The sequence below is a fragment of the Ranitomeya variabilis genome, chromosome 3 (assembly GCF_051348905.1).
Source record: "Ranitomeya variabilis isolate aRanVar5 chromosome 3, aRanVar5.hap1, whole genome shotgun sequence".
NCBI classification, from domain to species: Eukaryota; Metazoa; Chordata; class Amphibia; order Anura; family Dendrobatidae; genus Ranitomeya; species Ranitomeya variabilis.
Window position 1 is genome coordinate 267,743,715 of NC_135234.1, and position 18,859 is coordinate 267,762,573.

The 18,859-nt window shown below is 44.6% G+C and overlaps 1 protein-coding gene across 1 annotated transcript in view; it reads right to left on the reverse strand.

Annotated features, from left to right (window-relative positions):
• Positions 1 to 627: 627 nt before the first annotated feature.
• Positions 628 to 18,859, reverse strand: part of DCAF6 (DDB1 and CUL4 associated factor 6) — a 618,531-nt gene continuing 600,299 nt past the window's right edge. Inside the window, exon 18 of the mRNA XM_077295474.1 lies at positions 628 to 704. Within this exon, the coding sequence (XP_077151589.1) occupies positions 694 to 704 (11 nt within the window). The 3' untranslated portion in view covers positions 628 to 693. The remainder of the gene's footprint in view (positions 705 to 18,859) is intronic.

Below are 18,859 nucleotides of genomic sequence, written 5' to 3' on the forward strand. Positions count from 1 at the left end.
ATGGCGCCAGCGACTTTTAAACTGCATCATGACATCATTTCAGCAGCCAATCACAGCCTTGCCAGTAGTTTCATGCCCTCCATGCTAAACATGATTTGCCCACACTTGGAATCATTCTCATTGGCTGAATTTCTGCATTTTGAATCTTGGAACTTCTGATTCCGGTATCCGATACGCGGCAAGTATCGGAATCCCGGTATCGGAATTCCGATACCGCAAGTATCGGCCGATACCCGATACTTGCGGTATCGGAATGCTCAACACTACTCACAACCCCAACACGCATTTAAGAAGGAGTCTGAGTGACTCAAACATGTTGACAATAAACTAACAATCCATAAATCCATATACCACCATTGCTAGTAATTTCTCCAGCAGCGCCGGATACTTGCCAGAGGCAAATGTCATGTACAATTCTCTGGAAGCTGCAGCAGATGGAATTTATGCATTTTTAGTGGCTGTGTCTTACACAACCCTATAAAAGGTGAGCATAATTGTCTATTGATCCATATTTACTACTTGGATAAAACCCTATTGCGTGTTAGCATTTTTATCTAGGTATTTATATTGACTTTTTTTTCAGCCCCTTCACCACGAAGCCAATTTTCTTTTTTTCCTTCCTTTTTTCTGTCCACATAGACGTATCAGGGCTTCTTTTTTTGCAGGACAAGTTGTGCTTTTGAATGACAGCCTTTATTTTACCACTGTAAAACAGGAAAAAAAAATTCCAAGTGCGGTGAAATTGTGAAAATAAAACACATTTCTTAAATTCAATTTTTGGGAATTGTTTTTACGGCTTACATTGTGTGATAAAAATGACCTCGTAATATGATTTTCCTCATCAGTACAATTATGGTGATAGCAAACATGTTTATTTTTTTATTTTAGTGGTTAAAAAAAATATTTAGGTTGTTTTTCCATTTTCCAAGATCCATAAAGTTTCATTTTTCAGCCAATGGAGCCTTGTGAGGGCTTATTTTTTCCAGGGTGTTCTTGAATTTTTTTCCTATTACGGCATTTACCAATATGGTTAGTTATTTTTATATTTTGTGTGAGGCAGTGACCCCTGTTACAGCTTGGCGGCGCTGCATGTGCTCTCCAGAATGTGCATGGAAGCATAGTGAGGCCATGAGGGCGTACTGCAGACACAGGTGTGGCTGTAATTAGAATAGTGAAGCAGTGACTGATTAAAAGCTCTGTAGTAGAGGGGGAGGTGTGTCAGTGTTGGTTTGGAAGAAGACAGAGAAGTTTTCTGCAGAGCTCTGTGTTTGGAGCAACACAGGGGCAAAAGGAACTGACACCGTGTCCTGGGCTGTCTTGTGTTGCCAGGCTGCAATCCGGAGGATGGCGCGAGTTGCACGGCGTGAGTAAGAGACTTGGTATCGGCGGGCAGTTGCCCCAGGGAAACTGGACAAAGGGAAGTCTGGCCTGTGTAGGGACTGCAAAGTAAAGCCGATTACTGTGTATTTCTAATGGACTGTGTTAAGAAGCCGTGTACTGTACATTTTCCTTTGGCCTGGATGAAGAAGCCATTTTATATGTATTGCTAACAGACTGTGTGAAGTAATACAATAAACGTTTTGTTTGAACTTGCTTGGGTCACTGCTGTTTCACTGTGTATGGTCCTACCGCTGCACCTTCCTATATACACTGCCTGAGCCCCACACAGCCTCCCTATATACATTGCATGAGCCCCGCACAGCCTCCCTATATACACTGCATGACATGTGAGCCTGGCACCTATCAGAGCTGGCGTCACTGTCCCTTAGGAGAAATGAAACCTCAAGAGGAAGCCAGAGAACAGCCACAGCCTGGACTTCCTCTTGATGTTCAATATGTCCAAAGGTGTGGACACTAACGCCAGCGCTGATTGAGCGCCGTCCTCACATGTCATACCAACCACCGGAGAGCCCCGGGAATGCGTGTACAAACACAGCTAAAACAGCATCGGAATGGGAGGCGAGTATCAGTGTTTTTATTTTATTGGCATCAAGAATGGAGATTGAGAAGGGGTTGTCTTAGTAGTGGACAGCCATTTTAAGGGCTCATACTCATTTGCGAGAAAAAACGGATGAGTGCAATCCGGGAAAAAAAAATCGGATTGCACTCTGACCAATGTTATTCAATGGGCTACATCTCATCTGCTATTTTTTTTTCTCAGCTGAAATCGGACTGAGAAAAAAATCACAGCATGCTGAGATTTGCTGCATATCTCAGACGAGACTCGCCAATGCAAGTTAATGGATGTGAGAAAAAAAATCGAACGGCACTAGGACCATGGTTAGTGGTTGGGTGAAGCCACTTATTGTCAAACTACTGTGTTTTCTCTTTTTAAATCATACTGACAACCCAAAACATCCAAATGACCCTGATCAAACATTCACATACCCTGTTGATTTTAGCCTGTTAACATGCACAGAAGTTGACACAAATGGGTTTGAATGGCTACTAAAGGTAACATCCTCACTAGTGACCTGTTTGCTTGTAATCAGTGTGTGTGCATAAAAGCAGAGTGAGTTTCTGGGATCCAGACAGACTCTTGCATCTTTCATTCAGCCACTGACGTTTCTGGATTCAGACAGGGAATAGCAGTTCACAGGCAGACACTGAGCACACTGTGCTCGGTGTCTACTGGATGACAGGCTCCATGGTCATGTGAGCAGGTTGAGGAATGTAGTAACAGACCAGAGGCAGAACAAGGGTTAACAAGTTTAATAACAGGGGAATATTTCATGCAGGGAGGCAATGGGTTAAACAGGGGAATAACCTGTTCAGTTTGCAAAGGATATGCAGAGTTCAAAAAGAAAGGATCAGATAACGGTAGTTCTTGTGAAGCCCTTGTATCAGAAGTTCCACAAACTGTGACTCCTGCTGGGAAGTCATTGGCACCGGCAAAGGCTGACTCGGTATCTTTTCCTATGGGCACCAATGCCCCGTCTTCTGGTGGCAGTGGTCTGTCTCCGGTACCTTCCACTGAGCCTAGTCCATATACTGCAGTGGCTGACAAGGGTACAGGCCACAGTCCTATACGAGCCCAACGTGGCTCTGCAAATATACACTGCTGGAGTCAGGGTCTTTCGTGAGCGGGAAAGTATGAGCTGGTAAGGTGACTTAAGCAAGTCCATACAGCACTCGGTTCTCTCTTTGCGGCACGTGCACTGTACTCACGGTCATGAAGCATACGGCATCCCAATCTCAGCTACTAAGCGCACTGCACTCTTCTGTTTATGCTGCGCGCTGCCTGCTCCTGCCAAGACTGAAGCGCGGATAACTATTGGCGCGCTGCTTCTCCGATCTCTCTCTGGCAGCACATTTACAGTACTCACTCGCCCGGAACGTTTTACACCTCGCTCCGTGGTGACCAACGGGCACCCTGCATGTCTCTCCTCCCACTCTCTGTAAGTGGCAGCAGGGATAATAAAGCGTGGGCCTGCCCTGCACGGATGCTCCGGGGTCGCAGCACTCACTGGTCCCTGCTGCGCACTATCTGTTCCCGCCAAGCCTTTTTTTGAGCCGCTGCTGAGCGCACGGCTCCCCTCAGTGCAGCGGTCCCTCTCTCTGGACTGCTGCAGAATGCCTGTCTTCTTTCCTGGCAGCTGTCTCACTGTAGATGGTGGTGCCCTGTTGCAGTGCCGGGGAAGGGAATCGGAGCACGCCGCTCTCCTGACTGTACGCTGCCCTCCGTTCACGCCAAACTGCTCTGCTGTGCACGCTTTCTGCGTTTATATCCCCGCCCCTCTAGGACAGGAGGAGGGTCCCGCTCACTATTGCTTCCCCCCGGAAACAGGTGATGCAGCCTCAACAGTTCCGGTCCTGGCAAGCAGGTACCCACAGTGTGGTCGTCCCCCTTACAGTCGCATCATGCAACCATGTAGCCTGCCATCTAGGTGTAGCAGAGCTGGACCCGTCATGGGAAAAATGGATTAGCAGCATCTCTGCGGAAAGGTGAGGAATATGTGGGGTTTTTTTACCTCTTTTGCAGGTGACGAGGTTGTAAATATGGTTTAATTAAGAATATTAAAGGAATCTGTGTCATTCTTTCAATTAAAGGACTTTTTTCTGGGTGTCTGTTTTCATACAATATGACTATGGGGTTAGTAATTGGAGCATCTTATTGACTCCTCTCCATTACTAACCTCTGGCCTTGATGTCACCCGACAATACAAAGGTGACATAATTCCCCCAACTATCACCCCACTTGCCACCGCTACAAGGCAAGTGGGAAGCTCTCTGCATAGCCTTTGCTGGTTATTAATTATAGGGGGACCCTACGCCATTTTTTTAAGGTCCTTTATTTTAATAGCCAGTAAAGGCTATGTACACAGCTGTGAGCTGATATTAATAGGCCGGGAAGTTATATGGGTATTACCCACTACCCAGGCTTTAAACTTCAGCCCACAGCTATCAGTTTTCTCTTTGCTGGTTATGAAAATTGCACGTGAGCCCATGGGCCCATGGCATTTTAAAATAATCTTTTATTGATTAAATACATGTACAGTAAGCTGCACATACACTGTACTAATTGTATTTGTCACATTCATCTATATATCTACTAATTCTATTTGTATTTACTGTATGTAATCCATGTCTTTTATCCTCTCTGCTCCTGCAGTGATTTTACAGAACACAGCAGATGAATTGCCGGCTTTTGTTCTATCTAATATAAATGTGTGTGTGTTTTGACGAATATTTCTTTTGAAAACGATGTGGGAATGACACATAATTGCTGTATTTAAAAGCTCATGTTAAAATCACATTGCAATCTGATAGCAATGGCACTGCATTCGGATGTAAATCGGATGCTAGGTGTGAAAATTGCATTGTACTCGCATGACATTCATCCGTTTTTTCGGTCCTGATATCGGAACTTTTTTCACACACATGGGTATGAGCCCTAATAATTCAATCTGGGTTAGCTCCATGCAAGTGATGACTTGAAAAAGCTCTTAAAGGGAACCTGTCACCTGAATTTGGCGGGACTAGTTTTGGGTCATATGGGCGCCAAATTCAGGTGAGAGGTTCCCTTTAAGTGCAGATTGTAATGATAAAATCTGGTACAAGACAGCTAAAATATTTTGTTCTGTTTTAAGTGTGTTTACATAGCTTGAATATACAACTCTAGTAGTTATGACTTAGTTTCTGCAAACCTACGAAATCTCCAACTAAACCTGAGGATTCAACTTTCATTACACTGGTCAACACAAAAAAATCATCAGCAAAGGTAATATGTCTGCTTTATGGAGTTTGATGTGCTGATTCCAAAAATATGCTTAGTTTTGACCTATCACATAAAGTTTCTGAGATAGAAGTATTTTTTGTTATTACGTTATTTCTACATTTTCAATGTATGCGGTTTTTCCTATGTTATTCCCATTTATTTGCTTGTCTTACTTAACCCCTTCAAGACCAAGCCTGTTTTCTAGTGATGAGCAAATATACTTGTTACTCGAGATTTCCCGAGCACGCTCGGGTGTCTGTTAGGCTAGTTTCACACTAGCGTTAACTGCAATACGTCGCAAATGCGTCGTTTTTGCGAAACGCCGCATCCAGCAAAAGTTTTTGCTGGATACGTTGTTTCGTCATAGAGTAACATTAGCGACGCATTTGCGACGCATTTGCGACGCATTTCCAAACGGTGAATGCGTTTGGCGGCGTTTGGGCGTATGGTAGCGGTCCGTCGGGAGAAAAAAACGTTACATGTAACGTTTTTTGCTCCCGACGGTCCGCTTTTTCCGACCGCGCATGCGCAGTCGGAACTCCGCCCCCACCTCCCCGCACATCACAATGGGGCAGCGGATGCGTGGGAAATATGCATCCGCTGCCCCCGTTGTGCGGCGGAGAACACACTAGCGTCGGGAACGTCGGCCCGACGCGCAGCGACGGGTTGTTCCCGACGCTAGTGTGAAAGTAGCCTTAGCCAGCATAAGTACATGTGGGGGTTGCCAGGTTGCTAGGGAATCCCCACATGTACTTATGCTGGCTATCAGATGTAAATCATTCAGCTGCGGCAATAAAAACTAAATCTCCGAGCACTAAAAAATACTCGGAGGTCACCCAAGCGTGCTCGGGAAATCTCGAGTAACGAGTATATTTGCTCATCACTACTGTTTTCACCTTTCTGCTGGGCCAATTTTAACAATTCTGACCACTGTCCCTTTATGAGGTAATAACTCTGGAACGCTTCAACGGATCCCACTGATTCTGAGATTGTTTTCATGTGACATATTGTACTTTATGATAGCAGTAAAATTTCCTCGACATGACTTGCGTTTTTTTGTGGGAAAAAAAACAACCAGAAATTTGGCTAAAATTTCACAATTTTCCAACTTTTAATTTTTATGCCCTTAAATCAGAGTGTTCTATCACACAAAATAGTTAATAAATAACATTTCCCACATGTCTACTTTACATCAGCACAATTTTGGAACCAAAATTTTTTTTGTTAGGAAGTTATAAGGGTTAAAAGTCGACCAGCGATTTCTCATTTTTTCAACAAATTTTACAAAACCATTTTTTTTAGGGAACGCATCACATTTGAAATCACATTGAGGGGTCTATATTATAGAAAATACCCCAAAGTGACCCTTCAGGTGCTTTACAGGAATTTTTGGAATGTTTAAAAAAAAAAAAAAAAAATGAACATTTAACAAAAAATTTACTACAGATCCAATTTGCTTTATTTTTACCAAGGGTAACAGGAGAAATTGTACCCCAAAGGTTGTTGTACAATTTGTCTTAAGTACATTGATACCCCATATATGCAGGTAAACCACTGTTTGGACGTAGGGCAGAGCTGGGAAGGGAAAGGAGCGCCGTTTGACTTTTTCAAAGCAGAATTGGCTGGAATTGAGATCAGACGCCATGTCAGGTTTGGAGAGCCCCTGATGTGCCTAAACAGTGGAAAACCCCACAAGTGACACCATGTTGGAAAGTAGACCCCCTAAGGAACTTATCTAGATGTGTGGTGAGCACTTTGAACCCCCAAGTGCTTCACAGAAGTTTATAATGTAGAGCCGCAAAAATAAAAAATCATATTTTTTCACAAAAATTATCTTTTCGCCCCCAATTTTTTACTTTCCCAAAGGTAACAGGAGAAATTGGACCACAGAAGTTGTTGTACAATTGGTCCTGAGTACGCCGATACCCCATATGTGGGGGGGACCACCACAGTTTGGGCTCATGGCAGAGCGCGGAAGGGAAAGAGTGCCATTTTGGAATGCAGACTTTGATGGAATGGTCTGTGGGCGTCACGTTGCGCTTGCAGAGCCCCTGATGTACCTTAACAGTAGAAACCCCCCCCCACAAATGACCACATACGGGAAACTAGACCCCCCCAAGGAACTTATCTAGATGTGTTTTGAGACGTTTGAACCCACAAGTGTTTTACTAAAGTTTATAACGCAGAGCCGTAAAAGTAAAAAAAAAAATCATTTTTTTCCCACAAAAAATATTTTTTAGCCCCCAAATTTTTATTTTCCCAAGGGTAACAGGAGAAATTGGACTGCAAAACTTGTTGTTCAATTTGTCCTGAGTACGACGATACCCCATATGTGGGGGTAAACCACCGTTTGGGCGCATGGCAGAGCATGGAAGGAGCACCATTTTACTTTTTCAACGCAGAATTGGCTGAAATTGAGATCGGACGTCATGTCGTGTTTTGAGACCCCCTGATGTGCCTAAACAGTGGAAACCCCCAATTCTAACTAACCCTAACACACCCTTAACCATAGTCCCAACCCTAACCACACCCATAACCTGAACACACCCCTAACGCTAATCCCATAAACGTAATCCAAACCCTAACCCTAACTTTAGCCCCAACCCTAACAGTAACTTTAGCCCCAACCATAACTTTAGCCCTAACCCTAACCTTAATGGGAAAATTGAAATCAATTTTTTTAATTTTATTATTTTTCCCCAACTAAGAGGGTGATAAAGGGGGGTTTGATTTACTATTTATAGCGGGTTTTTATGTTTGGCAGCTGTCACACACTAAAAGACTATTTCAAAAAAATAGTTTTTGCATCACCACATTTTGAGAACTATAATTTTTCTATATTTTGGCCCACAGAGTCATGTGAGGTCCTGTTTTTTGCGGAACGAGTTGACGTTTTAATTGGTACCATTTTCGGGCACATGACATTTTTTTTATCGCTTTTTATTCCGATTTTTGTGAGGCAGTATGAACAAAAACCAGCAATTCATGAATTTCTTTTGGGTGGGGCGTTTATACCATTCCACTTGCAGTAAAATTGATAAAGCAGTTTTATTCTTCGTGTCAGTACGGTTACAGCGTTACCTCATTTATATAATATTTTAATGTTTTAGTGCTTTTATACAATAAAAACTATTTTATAGAAAAAATTATTATTTTTGTATCGCTTTATTCTGAGAGCTATAACTTTTTATTTTTTTGCTGATGATGCTGTGTGTCGGCTCGTTTTTTGCTGGACAAGATGACGTTTTCAGCGGTACCATGGTTATTTATATCCGTCTTTTTGATCGCGTGTTATTCCACCTTTTGTTCGGCGGTATGATGATAAAGCGTTTTTTTGGCCTTTTTTTTTTTAATGGTGTTCACTAAAGGGGTTAACTAGTGGGACAGTTTTATAGGTCGGGTTGTTACGGACGCGGCGATGCCAAATATGTATACTTTTACTGTTTTATTATTATTTACATAAATAAATGGATTTGTTGGTAAAATATTTATTTAATTTTTTAATTTATTTTTTGGGGGATTTTTTAAATATATTTTTATACGTCATATATATATATTTTTTAACTTTATTACATTGTCCCAGGTTGGGACATCACTATATAAAGTCAGATTGCTAATCGGACACTTTGCATAGCACTGTGTCAGATCAGCGATCTGACAGGCAGTGTAGGAGGATTGCCGGAGCCTGCTCTTAGCAGGCGCTCGCATGCCACCTCACTGCAGGACCCAGAAGGACCCCCATGGCCATCTTGGAGCCAGGGGACTCCATGGAGAGCACAGGATCAAAGCGATCGCATTGTTCCGGTGGGAGAGCGCAGGGAGCCCTCGTCCCTGCGCAATTGTTCTATATGCCGCTGTCAGTACTGACAGTGGCATCAGAGGGGTTAAATGCCTGCGATCAGTGCTAGCACCAATCTTGGGGTTTGCTGCGGGGTGTCAGCAATCACATAAAACTGAAACACGCACCCGATCACCGCGGTGCTCAGCGTGATGCCACGGTGATCGTGCTGCCACACTAGTACTGCTCTGGGCAGAAATGCAGTTCCCACAAAGCAGTACTAGTACGGCGGAGGTCGGGAAGGGGTTAATTGTGAATTTTCTTACAGGGACAACATCAGTAAAGGTTTTAGTGAGTTTTATGGGAATGAGTATTGACAGTGCAGTCAGCCAATGACTGCTTCTCGGAAAGTCACATGTTATGGGGAGGAGCTAACTGTTATGAGGCGGTAAGAAAAGGATGGTGATGGCAGCAAGGACTGGTATGTGAGAATCTGACAGAAGACAGGCTTTTTAAGGCTATGTGCACACGTAGGAAAAGAAGTGCAGAATTTTCTGCACAAAATCCGCATCTCCTGGCAGAGTCCGCAGCCGTGGATTTGCTGCGGTTTTTATGTGGATTTTGTGCATTTTTTATGCGGAATTGATGCGGATTTTGTGTGTATTTTCTGCAGTTTTTGCCTCTGCGGATTTCTAACATGGAGGGGTGCAGAAACGCTGCAGATCCGCACAAAAGAAGTGACATGCACTTCTTTGAAATCTGCAGCAATTCCGCACTGATTTTTCCGCACCATCTGCACAGCTTTTTTTGTATCCCATTGAATAACATTGTACTGTACATCACAGTGAGGATCTGCAGCGTTTCTGCGTGGAAAAATCAGCTGCGGATCCGCAGCAAATCCGCATCGTGTGCACATAGCCTAACAGGGATCTGAGCCCTGCCACAGGGAAATAGAAGAGAAGGCAGCGGACAGTCGCCATTGTGAAAGGATTTTCACTGCATTTCTGGGAGGGCAAGTCACCTCAGAGGGAAGAAAACAGTTCAGCTACTGAGGTGTAACTGAGTGAGGGTCTCCACAAAGAGAGAACCGGAAAGCAGCCAATATCACACTGAGAAACTGACTGTCTGCAAATGTTCATCTGTAAGGAATAGGCTGACCCGTTTACCTCACAACTGTGTATACTGTATTTTCCGCTTTGTAAGACGCACTTTATTTCCCCCAAATTTTGGGGGGGAAATGGGGGTGTGTCTTACAAAGCGGATATACCGCTTACCGTTACAGGCTGGGATGAGGGGGTGTCCGCCGCCGTGGTTGTCAGCCACCGCTGCCGCCCGCCATCGCTGCCGCGGTTGTCCGCCACCACTGCCGCAGTTGTCTGCTGCTGCCCTGGGTGATGCTGGAGGCTCCGGTGCTGCAGGGGGCTCTGGCGACATTTTGTGAAAGACCAGAGCCCCCCAGCAGTTCGTCCATGCTTTCCTGTATGACTGACTCCGGGAAAATGGCCGCCGGAATCACGGGAGATGAGATTTCAGGGCTGAGATCTCATCTCTCGAGATCTTGGTCCCAAGTTTTCCATCTGCGCATGCGCCGCCTCCCACACAGGAAAGCATGGACGAACTGCCGGGGGCTCTGGCCTTTCACAAAATGTTGGCAGAGCCCCCCACAGCACCGGAGACAGCCCTGTAGCACCGGAGACAGCCCTGCAGCACCGGAGCCCCCTTGTAGACCCCCTCATCCCAGCCTGCAGCACAGGAGCCCCCCTGCAGACCCCCTCATCCCAGCCTGCAGCAATGCTCCACTCCTGCCTCCAGCAACGACCCTGGGACCCTGATCCACCGCAGCAACAACCCCTGGTAAGCAATAAGACACATGGATTATAAGAAGCCCCACCAATTTATTAAAAAAAGTTTTTTACTATTTTTCTCCTCAAAATTTGGGGTGCGTCTTATAATCCAGAGCGTCTTACAAAGCGAAAAATACGGTAGTTATCTACCAGATTACATCTAGTAAAATCAGTTCTAAATACAAGCTGCCTCTGTCATCTCTGGGGAAATATCTACATATATATTCGGTCAGCTCATCAAATTTTTTTTTTGAGTTTGTTACCACCATTGAACTGAACTTACTCTACTGTTTGATCTGATTTAAAGGGAAGGTGCCATCAAAAAAATTTTTTTTTACAGCAATTGAAAAAATGTAAAGAATTAAGGTTTACATTTTCTTAAAAATTATTATCATTTGTTTATAATTTAGTAAAATATGAAAAATAATTTGAAAAGGTTTGGCATTTCCACTTTTAAACACTAGGGAGAGCAGTTACTGAAATCTGACAAAAAACGTGTGTACAATTAGCTCACATTACAGCACTGCAGTAATTATGGGCGGAGTCTGCTGACGTGTGTGATGTCACTCCTCTCCTCCCCTTTTGGATGTTTGCTAAGGGATAAGAGAGGATTCAGGAACACAGTGAGCAGCCACTTTGTTGGTGATTGGAAAGTTAGGGTAAGTTCACGTTTTTGCTGCTTTTTTTATGCTAATTTTCAGCTGCTTTTTACAATACGAGCAAAGCCTATGAGATTTCAGAAATCTCATGCGCACACATTGGTTTTTTGTTTGATCATAATTTTGTGCTTTGCTGCGTTTTTTGGACATAGAGCATGTCACTTCTTTCAGCGTTTTTTCACCCATTGATTTGAATGGGTGTTGAAAAAAACGCAGGTATCATTATTACACAATAAAAAAACGCACCTAAACCTGCGTTTTTGACGCAGCTTCTTTCCTGCCAAGATGATCAGGTTTTGCTGCAGAAAAAAAAAGCAACAAAAACGCCCTGTGTGAACTTACCCTTATACTGACAGGATGACAGGCAGCAAGGATTCTAGGAGATATAATGCGGAGGGAGCAGGGTGACAGCAGCACGGAGTATTTCAGGAGAGCAGTGTGCTGGTCTATGGGGGGCACCCTGTTCGGTGCGCGGAGCAGCAAGGGATTGTACATGGACGCTGTCTTTTATACACATGGATGGACCGCCTGCTCCACAGAAATCCAGGAAACATTTCTGCTGATTGATGGCCTTTTTCTGATCCAGACTTTGCACGCAAAGACCCCATTCCCCTCCTCAAATCCTGTCTTCTCCATCCTGTCCTGGCGATGTGTGAAAGCAAGGCAACAGGTGCAGTCCGGGGTGACGCTGGGAAGGAAATGTAGCCATATAGTAACGATAAAAATGAGACCCCTCTCTTCAGCTGCCTCACCAGCCCTCCCCTGACTGCACCTAACTGGAGGCCATGCTGCCCCCTCTATTACCCCAGACCTGCGTGCAGGTGCTCAGCCAGAACCACCGTAGATTGGGTCCCCTTTCTGAAGATAATACTGCCATAGTGTTCTCGCATAATACCACCATATAGATCACACAATGCCGCCATAGTGTTCTCACATACCACCATATACTTCTCACATAATACCGTCATATAGATCACACAATACCGCCATATACTTCTCACATAATGCCGCCACGTAGATCTCACATAATACCGCCATAGTGTTCTCACAAACCACCATATACTTCTCACATAATAGCGCCATATAGATCACACAATACCGCCATATACTTCTCACATAATAGCGCCATATAGATCACACATAATACCGCCACATGTCTCACATAATACCCCCATATAGATCACACATAATACCGCCATATAGATCACACAATGCCGCCATAGTGTTCTCACATACCACCATATACTTCTCACATAATACCGCCATATAGATCACACTATCACCATATACTTCTCACATGATGCCGCCATGTAGATCTCACATAATACCGCCATAGTGTTCTCACATACCACCATATACTTCTCACATAATAGCACCATATAGATCACACAATACCGCCATATACTTCTCACATAATAGCGCCATATAGATCACACAATACCGCCATATACTTCTCACATAATGCCGCCACGTAGATCTCACATAATACCGCCATAGTGTTCTCACATACCACCATATACTTCTCACATAATAGAGCCATACAGATCACAATAACGTCATATACTTCTCACATAATAGCGCCATATAGATCACACACAATACCATAATTCTCATATAATACTGCCACATAGATCACACATAATCCCACAATATAGTTCTCATATAATACCATCATATAGCTTTTACATCATTCCACCATACTGATCAAACATAATACCACCATACAGATCACATATAATACCGTCATATAGATCACACATAATGCCATAATACAGCATGACCCCCGCAGCTCCTGTTATCGCACGCACTGAGCGCAATGGGGAAAGACATGCAGGGGGTAAAGGAGTGCATAGGAGAGGCTTAGATACACGGCTCAACAGACAGTATCACACAGGAGATGATTAGATACACGGCTCAACAGACAGTATCACACAGGAGAGGATTAGATACACGGGTCAGCAGACAGTATCACACGAGAGGATTAGATACATGGCTCAGCAGACTGTTTCACACAGGAGAGGATTAGACACATGGCTCAACAGACAGTATCACACAGGACAGGTTTAGATACACGGGTCAGCAGTCAGTATCACACAGGATAGGATTGAATACATGGCTCAGCAGACTATCACACAGGAGAGGATTAGACACACGGCTCAACAGACAGTATCACACAGGACAGGTTTAGATACACGGGTCAGCAGTCAGTATCAGACGAGCAGATTAGATACACGGCTCAGCAGACTATCACACAGGAGAGAATTAGATCCTCGGCTCGGCAGTCAGTATCACAAGGAGAGGATTAGATACACGGCTCAGCAGTCAGCATCACACAGGAGAGGATTAGATACATGGGTCAGCAGTAGTGTTGAGCGATACCGTCCGATACTTGAAAGTATCGGTATCGGAAAGTATCGGCCGATACCGGCAAAGTATCGGATCTAATCCGATACCGATACCCGATACCAATACAAGTCAATGGGACTCATGTATCGGACGGTATCCCTGATGGTTCCCAGGGTCTGAAGGAGAGGAAACTCTCCTTCAGGCCCTGGGAACCATATTAATGTGTAAAATAAAGAATTAAAATAAAAAATATTGCTATACTCACCTCTCCGACGCAGCCTGCACCTTACCGAGGGAACCGGCAGCGTTGTTTGCTTAAAATTCGCGCTTTAACTTCCTTACGCGAAGTCCCGGCTTGTGATTGGTCGCGCGCCGCCCATGTGGCCGGGACGCAACCAATCACAGCAAGCCGTGACGTAATTTCAGGTCCTTCAGGATTTTAAAATTACGTTCCGGCGTTGTGATTGGTTGCGTCGCGGTCACATGGGTGACGCGACCAATCACAAGCCGTGACGTCACGGAAGGCTGGACACGCGCGCAAGCTGGACACGTCACGGCTTGTGATTGGTCGCGTCGCCCATGTGACCGCGACGCAACCAATCACAACGCCGGAACGTAATTTTAAAATCCTGAAGGACCTGAAATTACGTCACGGCTTGCTGTGATTGGTTGCGTCCCGGCCACATGGGCGGCGCGCGACCAATCACAAGCCGGGACTTCGCGTAAGGAAGTTAAAGCGCGAATTTTAAGCAAACAACGCTGCCGGTTCCCTCGGTAAGGTGCAGGCTGCGTCGGAGAGGTGAGTATAGCAATATTTTTTATTTTAATTCTTTATTTTACACATTAATGTTGTTTCGATACCGATACCCGATACCACAAAAGTATCGGATCTCGGTATCGGAATTCCGATACAGCAAATATCGGCCGATACCCGATACTTGCGGTATCGGAATGCTCAACACTAGTCAGCAGACTATCACACAGGATAGGATTAGATACACGCGGTCGGCAGACTATCACACAGGATAGGATTAGATACACGCGGTCGGCAGGCTGTATCACACAGAATAGGATTAGGTACATGAGTCAGCAGTCAGTATCACACAGGATAGGATTAGATACACGGGGTCGGCAGACTATCCCACAGAATATATAGTAAATAATTAGGCACTCAACTTATTCGTGGTTGTAGCTTTGAAAAAAGTTTTTTTATTGCAGTCCAAAATAAAATGTTTCGGTCAACACGAGACCTTCTTCAGTAAACCGACTGCCCAAGTGGTAAGTATAGCAGGTGTCCCTGTACATTAATTGGGTCCAAATAAATGGGGTACAGCCCTAAGTGACCTAACGGGAGAGTAATCACCCAGTCGTTGTTATGCGTCTAATGTGACGTGAAGGCCAAAAGCTCCAAATTTATATTGTGTCAATAACAGGTTAGCGGATTATAGTAGAATACGTCACTTGGATAAAGGAGGGCGAACTCAGTGGATATGCGTGCCCATAAGTGTCTGTAGTGTTGCGCCTCTAACGCGGTGTCCGCCGCTGGTTAGGTCACTTAGGGCTGTACCCCATTTATTTGGACCCAATTGATGTACAGGGACACCTGCTATACTTACCACTTGAGCAGTCTGTTTACTGAAGAAGGTCTCGTGTTGACCGAAACGTTTTATTTTGGACTGCAATAAAAAAACTTTTTTCAAAGCTACAACCACGAATAAGTTGAGTGCCTAATTATTTACTATATGTTTACTGGTTTGGGGAACCTATCTAGTGCACCAACACAGCTGTGCCACAATATATTTCACTATCCCACAGAATAGGATTAGGTACATGGGTCAGCAGACAGTGAAACACAGGAGAGGATTAGATGCACGGCTCAGCAGACAGCATCTCACAGTGTAGGAATAGATACATGGCGCATCACAGTATCACACAGTATAGGATTAGATACATGGCTCAGCACAGTATCACACAGTATAGGATTAGATACATGGCTCAGCACAGTATCACACAGTATAGGATTAGATACATGGCTCAGCACAGTATCACACAGTATAGGATTAGATACACGGCTCAGCACAGTATCACACAGAATAGTTTTAGATACATGGCTCAGCACAGTATCACAAAGTATAGGATTAGATACATGGGTTAGCAGTCAGTATCACAGTATAGGATTAGATACACGGCTCAGCACAGTATCACACGAGAGGATTAGATACATGGCTCAGCAGACTGTATCACACAGGAGATTAGACACATGGCTCAACAGATAGTATCACACAGAATAGGTTTAGATACATGGCTCAGCACAGTATCACACAGTATAGGATTAGATACACGGCTCAGCACAGTATCACACAGAATAGGTTTAGATACATGGGTTAGCAGACAGTATCACAGTATAGGATTAGATACACGGCTCAGCACAGTATCACACAGAATAGGATTAGATACATGGATTAGCAGTCATTATCACAGTATAGGATTAGATACATGGGTTAGCAGTCATTATCACAGTATAGAATTATAGAATTTTTAACTTTGTTTCAGAACGAGGATCTTCAGCTGGATTAAGAGTCTAATAAAATATTACAACATGTGTCTTTATTTCATTAAAATACTTTGTAATCATGTGTGTGTGTTTTATTAACCATTTCGTACTATTGGATTAATAATGGATAGGTGTCATAATTGACGCCTCTCCATTATTAACCTGGCTTGTCACCTTACAATAGCAAGGTGACATTAACCCTTCATTACCCCATATCCCACCGCTACACGGGAGTGGGAAGAGAGTGGCCAAGTGCCAGAATAGGCGCATCTTCCAGATGTGCCTTTTCTGGGGTGGCTGGGGGCAGATGTTTTTAGCCAGGGGGGCCAATAACCATGGACCCTCTCTAGGCTATTAATATCTGCCCTCACTCACTGGCTTTACCACTCTGGCGGAGAAAATTGCGCGGGAGCCCAAGCCAATTTTTTCCGCGATTTAACCCTTTATTTTACAAGCTACAGCGCAGAAATTTTGCACATACACACTACTAACATTAGTAGTGTGGAATATGCAAAAAAAAAGGGATATGAGATGGTTTACTGTGTGTAAACCATGTCTCATATCCTGTCGGGTTTGTGAAGGAGAAATGAAAAGCCGGCAATTGAATTACCGGCTTTTCACTAACACCGCTGCGTATTTCTCGCAAGTCACACTGCTGGTCCGTGTGGAATCCGTATTTTTCTAGCCCCCATAGACTTTCATTGGCGATTTTTTTGCGCAATACGGTGACAAACGCAGCATGCTGCAATTTTCTATGGCCGTACAAGACCGTATATTACGGATGCGTAATATACGGCAGATAGGAGCAGGGCCATAGAGATTCATTGGGCCGTGTGTAATGCGTATTTTACGGACGTAGTTTATGCGCTCATACGTCCGTAAAACTCGCTAGTGTGACGCCGGCCTTACAGTGTCTCAATCATCTGAACAGATTCTGCTATGTGTGTGGTTCTTTTACACCAAAAGGCCAAGTACTTTCAATCACTCATGATATTAAAAATATCGCATCCTTTATCCAATGAGCGATAGTGTTCTTTGTGACACTGAACCCCTTTCTTTGACCTTGAAAAGAGACAAACAGCGCCCTACTCTGTCTCCACACCTGCGTCCTTCCCAAGTACTCTAGCACAACTCTTTTAGCATCTAGAGCAGGGTCGGACGGGCCCACCGGAGAACGGTGGGCCCAGGCACTGATCCCTGCTGGCACACAGGGTTGGCAGCTACCTTGGGAACCCTGCAGCACACTAAGCAACCCGTGAGTGAGGGAAGGGGGAGCAGCGGGTCACAGAGGCAGGAGCTGCTGCGGAGGCTAAACCTGTGCGCGCTGCTAAAGAGAAATTAATATTCACTGCTTTCCACGCCCATTTCTCTTTAGCAGCGGCACACCTGATCAGCCTTAGGAAGCCGGCTAACACTGCCTGCTATTAAAGAAGAATCCTCACTGCCACTCAGACTAGTCTTAGGGTATGTGCACACGCTGCAGATATAGCTGCGGATCCGCAGCAGTTTCCCATGCATTTACAGTATAATGTAAACCTATGGGAAACGAAATCCGCAGTGCACATGCTGCGGAAAACACGCACGGAAACGCAGCGGTTTATTTTCCGCAGCATGTCAATTCTTTGTGCGGATTCTGCTGCGGGTTTACACCTGCTCCAATAGAAATCTGCAGGTGTAAAGCCGCAGCGGAATCCGTAATAGAAACCGCGATAAATCCGCAGGAAAAACCGCAGCAGTTTTGCACTGCGGATTTATCAAATCCGCTGCTGAAAATTCCGCAATGGAATCCGCAGCGTGTGCACATGGCCTAGTCAGTTTTGGGCTGCCTCATGCTTTAGGCTGAGTTCACACGTAGCAGAATTGCCGCGGAAATTTCCGCGGCAATTCTGCGCCTCCTGCCGCGGGTATATCGCATGCAGAATTTGCATGCATATACCCGCAGAAAACTAGCGTTTTGCAAGCATAATTAGCTTGCAGAATGCTAGCGTTTTCCAAGCGATCTGTAGCATCGCTTGGAAAACTGTTTGACAGGTTGGTCACACTTGTCAAACATAGTGTTTGACAAGTGTGACCAACTTTTTACTATAGATGCAGCCTATGCAGCATCTATAGTAAAAGATAGAATGTTAAAAATAATAATAATAAAAAAAAAAAAAGGTTATACTCACCTCAGCGGCGTCCGTTCCTAATGCTGTGTGTTCAGGACCTTCCATTGACGTAGCGGTCACGTGACCGCGGGTCATGTGACCGCGACGTCATCGCAGGTCCTTCACACACACCTCGGAAGCCGCTGAAGAAGGTCGGGCCGCCAGAGGGTGAGTATATCGCTATTTTTTATTTTAATTCTTTTTTTTTTACCACTTATATGGTGCCCAGTCCGTGGAGGAGAGTCTTCTCTCCTCCACCCTGGGTACCAACCGCACTTGATCTGCTTACTTCCCGCATGGTGTGCACAGCCCC